The sequence below is a fragment of the Cucumis sativus genome, chromosome 3, assembly GCF_000004075.3.
Source record: "Cucumis sativus cultivar 9930 chromosome 3, Cucumber_9930_V3, whole genome shotgun sequence".
Lineage (NCBI taxonomy): Eukaryota > Viridiplantae > Streptophyta > Magnoliopsida > Cucurbitales > Cucurbitaceae > Cucumis > Cucumis sativus.
The window spans coordinates 36,327,688-36,339,856 of NC_026657.2; the positions used below are offsets into that span (position 1 = coordinate 36,327,688).

General features: G+C 29.9%; 1 protein-coding gene and 1 non-coding gene across 2 annotated transcripts; both read left to right on the forward strand.

Annotated features, from left to right (window-relative positions):
• The first annotated feature begins 4,352 nt into the window (after positions 1 to 4,352).
• On the forward strand, positions 4,353 to 6,127 carry LOC101216350. Its single transcript, XM_004150059.3, has 2 exons — positions 4,353 to 5,092; positions 5,412 to 6,127. Exons 1-2 carry the CDS (start codon positions 4,682 to 4,684, stop codon positions 5,874 to 5,876), a joined length of 876 nt encoding a protein of 291 aa, XP_004150107.1. The 5' UTR covers positions 4,353 to 4,681; the 3' UTR covers positions 5,877 to 6,127.
• A 5,492-nt stretch (positions 6,128 to 11,619) lies between these two features.
• TRNAQ-CUG lies at positions 11,620 to 11,691 on the forward strand. The gene has a single exon. It is a non-coding gene; the product is annotated as a tRNA-Gln (tRNA).
• The last annotated feature ends 478 nt before the right edge of the window (positions 11,692 to 12,169 follow it).

Below are 12,169 nucleotides of genomic sequence, written 5' to 3' on the forward strand. Positions count from 1 at the left end.
ACCTCACCCATCTCACAAATTCAAAAAGTCCATAGAAATTATCATTTTTTTTTAAAGAATGTTTCAGGTTTGCTCTTCGTTATTATCCTCTTTCATCTTATCTTTTATTTTCTTTTACTCTTATGTGATATTTGTTTTCTTTTCATTTTATTTTTCTCTTCTTTTACATTTTCTTTTAAATATTTCAATTTGCCCTTTCCTTTCATATTTTTTTATGCAATTTTTATTTTTCTTTCCATCGTCTTTTTCTTTCTTTGATAAATTTTTAATATATTTTTTAAACTATTATTTGTTTCAAAATTGTGTGCTAAATATAAAAGATTGTGAAAAAAATAGTTAAAATATTGATTGGCCAAAGATAAACGATCGTGTACAAAAATAGCTAAATCTATACGATTGTGTACAAAAAAAATCTAGATCGTTTAGATTTTGCTACCCTAATTTAAACAAGCAAATCTAAAACAAATCTAAACGATCGTGTACAAAAAAAATCTTTAAAAAAATTATTTAGATTTGACAAATCTAAACGATCGTATAAGAAAGAATAGTCAAATTTAAATGATAATTTCTCAAATATATTATGTGCACTGGATGACCATTAATCACGCGTTAGATGCTAATTAGTAACGGGACATTTTTTGAAATTTTCCATTATATTGTGGGTCTGTGGGCTTTTTCTATTTTCGAAATTGTTTTATACGGTGTAAATATTTTGTTGAGTTAATAAGTCTTTCATTTTGAGAATAAGATCAAGTGGATAGCTAGAGACATGAGGTGTAAGACAAAATTCACCCCTACTTGTTTTAGACTGTTAGTAGATAGGTTGCTCCTTTAAGAACTAAATTCAAGTCTTAAACAAGATGTTTCACCTTCTCATTGGCTCAAGATGGTTTTGGTTTATAAGTTGGACCTAAAACCAATTGTTCAATATTAGATTAGTGGGACTTAAGTTACCCAAGTCATCAATAATCAAAATAGTCAATTTTAAACAATCAATAGTGTTAAAATGTAAAAGTGACTATTTCACGGTTTCAATCTTATGTAAACTCTTTAAATAGGATGCTCTGACTTTCATGTCTCTACATGGATGATTCAGGATCACATCGTTTGTAGTAACTACATGGTGAGCCGCATCCATAGTGTCCCCAAAATAAAGCACTCAATTTTATTCATATACTATAGACCGTTTATGATATATATATTCGAGCTTGATTCATGTTTATGTCTCTACATAAAGTTGAAGTTTACTCAAAATAGCCTTGGAACCTTAATTTATTGAATTAAGTATTCAATCTTCACTAATAATTTCTCAACAACCACTTTATTGAACAAAATATAATTTCAACTACAAACTATACGAAATTTAGGACATAAATTCCAACATGTGTTAATATATAAAGACACACAAAATACACTTAAGCTCCTCCTAAGCGTGAGATTTCTTCCCAATGTGCCTTAGGATCAATTTGTGAATCTTTTCCCAAATTATGAAGAATAACCAAATACGACCAACGTGAGTCTCCAATATCACACAAGAGAAATCGGTTTAAGAATCTTCAAAACAACCAACCCTAGAATGTAAGTAACATCTCCTTCAATCTAGATCCTGAAGAACCAATCGAGAGGTAGAAAGACTCATAACATAGGAAGCAATAACCACACTTAAACAAATATGGTAAACACTAAATAGCAAATATATATCCTTTAGGTCTTTTGTATATTTTTTTGATCGTATGAGAGTTTAAAGGGTTACACTAGTACACAAAAACATGAGCTTAATTTAGTTTGAAATAACATGAGCTTGAGTTTTATTACACTATTTTGATTGAGAGAAAAAAAGAAGAGAAAGCTAGTACTAATTCAATTCTAGAATACAAATAGATAATAATTGTTGAACTTATTTAAAGTAAAAACAAAAAACTCGAACTTGTTACTACTTTTAGACAAATGAGTTGAAAAAAGTTCGATTTTTGTTACTTTACAAACAACACCAACCATGTATATTGAAACTCTAACCAACCATTAGTAAAATGTGAAGAGCAAACAAAGAAATTTAGTGGTAGAAGTAACATTCATACACTTAATTTTCATAACAAAACAAAAAACAAATTACTTACCAAAGAGGGCCTTAAAAATGTTTATTTGTTTATTTTTTTTTTTTATAACTTTCAATTGTTATTATTTAACACAAGCACAATAAAATCCTATTCAAATTCTTGATAGAAAAAAATCTTCTCAAGAATATGTTTTAGTTTTTTGAAACTAATAAGGTGTGGGTGGAAGTAAAATTGATAATGTAATTTTGAAAAATAAAAGAAGAAAAGACTTCATAAATCATGGATGGTTGATAATTAAACCCTAGTTGATGAATAAGAAAGAATTAAAACATATAAATAAACATAGGTTGAAGGTGTAAAAGGAATAGTGGGTGGAATAAGGAAATTAGAAGAATAGGGTTTGACAAAGTTGATGAAAAAGAAAAGATAGAGTTAAGAGAATGATGAGAAGAGAAATTAACTTTGCTTTCACTAACGAAACAATAAATCAAACATCTAATATATTAATGGGACCCTAACCCACTGTAGGTTCAATCACATGGGGTCTCATCTCCATGATTTCCGCTTTCTTCAACCCCAATTGTTTCTTTTTTCAATCAAATATATCATTCTTTCTTCTTCTTTTCCTCTCTCTATCTTTCTTATTATATAAAATCAAGATGCTCTCTTTCATTTTCTTCCCCATTTGTTTTATAACTTCTGTGCTTCTCTTTTTCTTCTAAGTTATGTATCTCATCTTACTATTTCAACACCCACATTGCACCCTACTATCAATTGAGAAAAACATGCATGAATCTTCATTTTTTTAAAATAAATTTTCATTAAAGGGCTTGTGTGTTAGCTATGCATTTTAGGACTTGTTTTTGTTTTAAAGAAAAAAGGAACAATAAAAAGATATAAATGTAAATCTTCAAAGGATGCATTTTAATTTGGGCAAAAAACCAAATATCTGTCTTTTTTAATTCATTTTGAGGTATTCATCTAGTTATATTTCTATAAAAAAAATTAAAATGATGAAGGTTAATTCTAATATTATTTTAGTATCTAAAATTTTAAATTTATTCCATTTTAGGTTTCTCAGATTTTGAAATTTATTTATTGAATTTCAGATTTAGACAAATATTTGAAACTTAACAAATGTTCCTGTTTTATGTATTTACCTAATCAACAAATGCAGTTTTAGGCTACTAGTTTAAAGTGAATTGAATCTATTGGATATCAATTTTAAATTTGATTTAATATTATTTCCTTTATTTTCTCAATTTTTTATTTTTTTTATAAAAAAATAATCAAAATTATTCCACTTTTCTTTTTCATTCTAAAAATTGACCACTTTTAACCCTTGGAAATATCTTTCAATAAAATTAAACAATTAAAATCATGTGAGTTCGTTTAAGATCTAATCGTGATTTTAAAAAAAGCATACCTAATTAAATTTGAAAAGGAGTGTTAAACAAATCAGCCTTTGATTCTTTTTTTTCTCTTTTTGGTTCAAAGCTTGTAATCTAAGAAATTATGCCCATTTGTATAATGAAATTGATTTGATATATAAACGTCATTTTTAAATTTCATTTAATCAATTTTATAAGCTGACACTTTTTTCTAAATGGACCAATTTGACATGTCATTCTATTGACTATTTCATGGTAATTACATTTTGGTATTTGGCTCATAAACAACATTGCAACATTGCAAAAATTTTATATCGATAAGATTTTCTTTCCTTAAAGAAAAGTAAAAATAAGGCCCTTAGTTTTATTTGAAAACTATAAGTATAAAAATAAACAAATAAAAAATAGAGGTCAAGGAATTATGTTGGTATATGAAACAATTCATTTGGATTACATGATGATTTATATAGAATTCTTTAATCCCTACAATATTTGAATTTGTAAGTACATTTTCAACGTGAACCCACCTAATTTTCTTTTTTTTCTTTTTTTTTTTTGTAAATGCTAATTTCAAATTTAAAAATAATTGACTTATTATTGTAACTCATACAAAATTTCCATGCCGTCCTATAAAAATCAAAATTCTTATCCATTAGTTTGTTTTTCTTTTTTTGCGTTTGTTAGAAATTAGAAAATTAGAATTAGTAGAAGAGAAGAGAAGCGATAATTTCCATTTGTTTTTCTTTATTTACCCCATGCACCCAACCAAATACTTCAATTTTCAAAATGGCCCCTCTTTTCACTTGGACTTTTTGTACCATCCTCTTCAAAAATTCCGCTCACCGGCTCAGCAGGTTACCCCACTCTCTCCCCCCGCTTTTCCTTTATAGACTCTTCTCCACTCCTAAAGTGCGACTGAGAATTTTTCATCTCCAAAATTCTCAGTCTTTGGCCTTTTCTTCATATCCATTTCTTCTTTAAACCAAAACCCCATCTGACAAAACCGCGTCAATTTCCCCTTTTCTTCCCATTATTTATTCTTCTTTTTCTTTTTCTCCCTCATTCTGATTTTAATTTGAATACACCCATTTCCATTTCAAATGCTGCTCTTCAAATCTTCCTTTCCCATGGATCTGATCTCTCATATTCAAATTCAGGGGATTCTGAACTGGGGTTTCTGAATCCTGTTTTTGCTTCCATTTTTGTGGGTTTTAGGGTTTCAAATTCCTCAAAATGGGTAAAACCATGGCCACTTCTAGTAGAGATTGGAATCAGATCTATGCGATCTATGGAGTGGATCAATGGCAAACCATAGTGTTTCTCCTTCTTCATGCTCTCTTTTTTACTGCTCTTTCCATTTTTTACCTTTCTTACTTCGAATCCATCTGTTCCTTTTTCGAGCTTCTCTTCTCCGGCGGCTCCGCCCGTTTCGCCGCCGGTTTCACCGGTTGCGTCACTGCTATCTCCGCCTTCTGCCTCTTCTTCGCCGCCGCTAATATCTTCTACTCTTCTCTCCCTCTCCACTATGAAATGGCTCTCCGGATGGTCAACGCCGTGTCCGATTGGTCAACCGTCAAGCACGCCCTCGACCTTGGCTGCGGCCGGGGCATTCTACTCAACGCCGTTGCCACTCAGCTGAAGAAGGTAAAATTCACTTGATAATATAGATATTTTGAATAATGTTTTGTTTGTTTTTCTTATCCTTTCATTCAATTACTACGTGATGATGGAAAGGGTAAAATATGTTGAATGTTTTAAGGGAGATATTATTGGTCTTCTAATATTGTGTTAAAAAAATAAATTAACGTTGAATTAAAAGAAAATTTAAGTAGATAGTGTGTTACCTTTTGCGGAAGATACGGCCACATCTTTTGACTCCACCTACTTTGTTAGACACTAAAATAAAGTAACAAGTGGAGAGATGAGGGTAAATTTAATAGTATTGGATTAATTTTGTAAACAGGAAGGAAGCTCGGGTAGAGTTGTGGGGTTAGATCGGAGCAAGCGGACGACTCTGGCGACGCTTCGAACGGCAAAGATGGAGGGCGTTGGAGAGTATGTGACGTGTCGAGAAGGGGACGTTAGACGGTTGCCGTTCGGGGACAATTACTTTGATGTGGTGGTTTCTGGTGTGTTTGTGCACACGGTAGGGAAGGAGCACGGGGCAAGAACGGCGGAGGCGGCGGCGGAGAGGATACGGGTGGTGGGAGAATTGGTGAGAGTGCTGAAGCCGGGGGGAACTGGGGTGGTGTGGGACCTACTACACGTGCCGGAGTACGTGCGGAGGTTGCAAGAGTTGAAGATGGAAGACATTAGAGTGTCTGAGGGTGTAACGGCGTTCATGGTCAGCAGCCACATCGTGTCATTTACCAAGCCACGTCATCACTTTGTGGGGTCTGGAGAAGTCCGACTCGACTGGAGATGCTGATCTGGCACTTCCTACTTTTTAAGTAGAGAGAGGAAGAGAGATAGGGAAAAAGAAAAAGAAAAAGAAAAAAACCCCTAATTGAAATTATACATTAAATAATAATTAAGATTATGCGTAAAAAGAGTAATTAACAAAGGAAAAGTAGTATTTATAAAGGGTGGGTATGGGTAGGCGAAGCAGACCCAAAAAGGTTCACTGCAAATATGTATACATTCCAATAAAATTATAATTATGCTAATCTTGTTTGTTTATTTTTTTGTTTATTTCTATTTTGTTTTAATTACAATTTTGAATTCTAACTTCCACCAAATTCAAACAAAATAAATTTTGTAATTTACCTCACACTTGTTTTTCCCTCTTTTTACTTTTAACAAATATTACAAATCATTCCAAAATATAAAAAGTCATGTAATCGGATGAGATTTACGAAAGTTTTCGTTAAGCAACATTAAAAACGGTCTAATAGGTTTCAAAATAAACATAATCAAAATGGTCATGTGAAGACAAAAAATAAAATAGAGTTATATTTAGCCATATGTATCTTCCTTCCTACAATACACATGCAATGTATTTTAAATCACTTTTATTAGAAAAGTTTAAATAAAAACGAGTTTTCTTTTTTAGAAAACATTTTTTTTAAAGTTAATCCAAATAAAGTATTTTAGTTAAATTGACAAATGAAAAAACTGAAAAATATTATTAAACAAAAAATAAATCGTATTTGTGATATACATTTACAATTTTCACTATATTATCGATATATTATATGATTTATAGTTAAAGATCACAACAAAAAGGTTATCAATTTTAAAAATATAACCATCTAAATAAAATCTTCTAAAATGAAGTAAAAATTAATTTTAAATAAAGAAGAAGAAAAGAGATAAGTAAAAAAGAAATTGTTTCAAAATTTCATTTTTATTAGTTTTTCAAGATTTTCGACGGTTGTTGAAGTTGGTGGTCAGAAGTTCTACAACGAAGTTGTCAGAAATGACACCCAGTGGTCAGTCGACAATGGTCATTGAGGTGGTGTCCAAAGTTGGTTGATAAACTTTCTACATTGAATTAGAAAAAAAAAAGGGTAATTAATGGGCTCGAATAGTGTTTACTATTCAAACTGATGGAAAATAAGGTCGGATGCCTTGGTGAAGACAGTTGTTGATCAATGGTGAAGATAGTCAACAATCGCTAATGTTTAAGATGATTGGTTGGTTGTCGATCATTATGACAATCGGTCGCCAAGGATCATGGCTATTGGTCACTGACCATCACTACGATCGTTTATGAATAGGCACGACATCAATAATTAATGATAAACGATTGATCGTCGTCAATCGACAGTAATATCCAAAGTTGTAGGTCACCAACGATCATGACGATCTGAAGGTGACGATCAAGGTGATCCAAATTCAATGGTAAAGACGATTGGTCGTCCTAATCGTCGATCGATCATATGATTGATTTTCATAGTTGATCATGAAACTGGGCTATCGTTTGAAATGTACAAACATCGGTTCGGCTTCGTTTCAAAGGGATGGGCCAAACAGCCATAAAGGATTAGGATATTGTGTTAAGTAGAGTTAATGAAAATAGAAATGAAAGTGTAGTATTATTTACAGGGGTATTTATGTCTTTTTCTTAAAAAAAATAGGATGATTGATTATGATGAGTTGTCTTTGAATTCATGATTCATAATGGAGAGAGAGGCGATGTTTATAATAATTTGGACATACTGAGTGGTTTAAATCAATTTAAATCAATGATCTGAAATTGATTGTTGTATGTTTTTATGGTTCAAATAATCATAACTTTTTCTTCAAATACTAATTTCCCATTGTTAAGAATAAAACTTCATTCAAAAGACTTTTCTTTTGTTTGTTTTCAAATGTTGTTATCTCTTTTAAGTCACTATCATCATCACTCTCTATTTTCTTAATTAAGACTTTTTTTTTCTTTTACAAGAATCATAAATTGGAAAATTATTTCAAGTGTATAATAACTTCTTAACCATCTAATCACACTTCTTAAAATATCTTAATAAAACTGTTCAAGTTTTTGTAACTCAATACATACATTCTTCCTTCTCTCCATTCTCTCCTTTCGTCTATATGTATTTTTTTCCATTTAGTTTTTTGGTTAATTACCTATGCAAATCTACAGTGCACTATTGAATTTTATAATGTATCATGTTAGACCGGATGATCATGCATGTACATATTATAATGCTATATATCATAGTGCTAACACGATGGTCATCTCTATTGTGATAAACATTTTTTTCTATTTTCTTACAATTTGTTTCGTTCTTGGGTGAAAATTTGGTATTGTGATAGAGAGCGTCATCGTTTTAGAGCTATACGTTGTCATTCCTTACGCGAAATGTTATAAATGCGTAATTGTGTTTTACCTATTTTTCTCATTGTTTGTTATGAAAAAAAAATCTATTACAATAGAGATGATCATTACCTCAAGGCTATAATAGATATGGACATTCCTAAAGTGATATGTTATAAAAGGTAACAGTGAAAGCATAATTTTCTGTTTAATATATTTGTGACTTATTTTGTGAATAATTCATTTGTAAAAGAGAAATCAAGGTCGGTAGGTCATCCATACACTTGTTAAATTTAAAAACAAAAATAAAATTTAAGGATTTATGGATTAATGAAATAAATACATATTCAATTGAATTTTCACCACTCTAATTACACTAATCATTTGAAAAGAATATACTAAAATATAAAATTCAACCATTTCCTTCAATCTTCTATCCTACAATTCTTTTATTAGATAAAAGATTAAAATTCTATTTCATTGAATGAAACTTTGTTTTAGTTTTCTAAAATGTATCTATTGTGAATTTGGTGGATGTGTAAAAGAAATCTGTAGAACGTAAGGTTGGTTAAATATTGAGTGTTGATTTGATTAACTATAAGATTGGAATTTGTATATGAAAAACTGTAGAGGTCATATGAAAATGACTACGGAAGACTCCATGAATTGTCTCATAAACATTTATGTATTCTTGAGGATCGAGAAAGTTCATAATAAAAACAAGTATTACTTATATTCTTTTTTTAATGATTTTTTTGTAACAAATTTGATGGATATAAGTCATTTTATCATTTCTTCAAAGATTTAATAGAATCTTAACAACAATGACAAAAATAAACACTTTTCAAAAGTTCAAGAACTAAAACAAAAGTTTTTTAAAGCTCAGAGATCAAAATACAAAAAAAACACAAAGTTTAAGAACCAATTTCAAATGATAGAAGAACAAAAAGTTAAAACCAAGTAAAAGGTAAAAAAGAAAGAGAAAAAAAGAAAGGGATAAATGAAGAAAATAATAAATAAGAAGGAAAATGTAGGTAGAAAAAAGAGGATATTTATAGAATGAAATAATATGTGTATATATAGAACATAAATGTATGAATATAGATAGGAAGGAGGAAATGAGTGAGAGATGGAGTCTATTGTGAAATCACTATCATACAACTTTGATGGTGAAATATATAGATATCTTATATAATAGTGGGAAATGAGTTGGTGCCTCTAATTCAATTTCTATCCATATATATTACTCATTTATTATTTGGTGGTTTTTTTTTTTTCTATAAAAGAAAATACCAAGTGAAGATAATTAAATAAATTATTTACTTCCGTTTTTCAAAACAATAAAATTTGGGAGTAGAGAACACAAATATCCATTCAACCCCCCAAAAACTACAACACCTAAGCCTAAAACTTTCAACATATATGCATCTAATACTCTTTTTTTTTTTTTCAACATTAGCTTTTATATTTTATATCAAATAAGTTTTTTTTTCACCTTTTAAAAAATAAATCCATCTTTTAATTTTTTTTTTATTTATAATTTTCTGTCTGATAAATTCATAAATTCTAAAATTGTCAAATTAATTCATGAACATTCCAAAAAAAAAAATGACATATTCAACCTTTCTTTTATAAGGAAAATTATACATTTGAGATATAAAACTGATTTTTTCTTTTTTTATAATAGGACATAAAAGTTTCTATTTTATGTTTAAAAGATTTGATTGTTGTTGATGGCAAAAAAATGGATGAACCGTAAATTTGTTCTATGGAAGAGAATTGTCCAAGTGCCTACAAGACCTTATAAATAAACATGGGTGAGGTGTCTAGTCACACATGAAACACGTACTCCAACCCTCAAGTTAGTATGTATTCGGTTCGTAGTAACTAGACACAGTAAGAAATAATAGTAATTTTTTTGATATACCTCTCTTTCATCTATAGTTGGCAACCTCTTCAAAGTGAGTTATCTATCCTAGCCATCGTTGTTAAAGTCATTACACTTACTGACCATCAATTGTGCTTGACTCTTGGGTGCCTTTGATGTTCGTTTAACTAACCCCAATACATAGCCATTGCATGGTTATACTATGCATAATTTGCTTTCTTAGGGTGAACCTCGTTTTTGAGCTCGACTTCCTTTCTCAAGTTGAACTCCTTTGTTAATTTGATCTCTTTTTAATAATATATATTAGCCATACAATCTTGTTAGCTCACTAGGTTCTTCCCATAGGTTATCTAAGCTCCTCATAAATCCAATAAACTACGACTAGACTTTTTCTTCGTGAGTTCTCTAGGCGCTCTCTAACTACTCCTCCTCGTAGGTCCTAAATCCTTGGTAGGCTCCTTAGACTCATCTCTCTCCCAAAGCTTCTCTCTTTAAGAGCATAGGTCCTATTTCCCTCATTCTACCCATAACCCCAACTCTCCTGTGGACTAAACATATATACTTTAACTTCTTTTTCTTTTTGCAAAAACAATTTTACACACTATATATGTATTCTTTTGTTGTTTTTTCAAAAGACTAGTTTGGTTCTTAAAAAATGAATTATTATTAAATGTACTAAAATGGTTTAAAGGGAAGAATTAAAAGGAAAAAGAAATCACAACTTAAAAATTAACCTTAGTCTATAGATTATCTAATAAGCCTCTAATCTTTTAAAAGGTATAGCCAATCTATCAACTTTTATAATAACTCTATGTTATACATATATATTAACATTAAATAAATGACACATCTAATACAAAAATTAAAAAGAACAATTCTCCTTTCTTAATCGTATCTTATTAGCTTAATTTTAGATAATCAAATAAATTTTTTTAAAAATTATTAGAGATACAAAGTTCAAAGTTTACAATTTGTGTTGTACACCTTTTGAAAGTCGATGTAATTAATAGAGAATTAGAAGTTATACTTTTGTTTTCTAAAGTTGAGAACCAATCAAAACACGACCAAATAATTAATACCATTTAACTCAAAAATGTCAATTTCTCTTTTCTTTTTTTGTTGCATCTTCATTGAGGGTAACTTATCGTGTTTGTGCTTCATTTGTGCTAAAATTTGGATTCATTTATTTGGAACCACTCATTGAATGAAAATGTTAATTCTGCATCTCTCTTTCTTATAGGTTGGTCCTTGTATTTAATGAGTATTTGCAAATTTGGACCTTTTCTTGAATCCTCTTCATGTGACATCTTCCCTTTTTTTGGCATTTGATATTCAATTATAAGATCCCAATTGATTTAACGTCTAAACTTCTGATTCTTCTTCCTTCTCCCTCTCTCATTACTTTCATCTCCTAAATTATTTTTTTTCTTTCTAAAATCTCTGTAGTAAAACCTATGCATCAATTTAAGTGTTGAGTAATTATTAAAAATAAAAGCTATACATCAACCTAGTTGTCAATAAGGTCCCATGGTCTAGTGGTGAGGACATTGGACTCTGAATCCAGTAACCCGAGTTCAAATCTCGGTGGGACCTTTCTATTATGGCATTTTCTTTTCATATGTCGAAGCCCAAACACAAACAGTTCAATCATTCATACTTTTCTGAATTTGGTTCTATTTAAGTACGCTATATGTGTACAAAAGTCCTTCTGGGTTTATCAAAATTAGGTTCATAAACACTTACTGCTACTTCTACCTATTCATATATTTCTTTTTATCATTTTTTTAATCTACTTTCTAGAAGTGTTTTTTTAAAAAATCGATTTAAGTCTTGAAAACTAGAAAAGAAAGAGAAGAAAAAGATGAAACTGTGTGAATGAAATCACATACAATAATAAACAAATAAATAGATAGTTTGCATAATCAAACTTCACATGGTATTGAAATTAGGCAAAGAGCATATCAGCGAGTAGGAAGATTCACATATATTATTACTATTTTAAAATAGTGTATCAATAAAGAACTAAAAGATAATTGTTTTAAGTAAACTAATACAAATATTTTCAAATAAG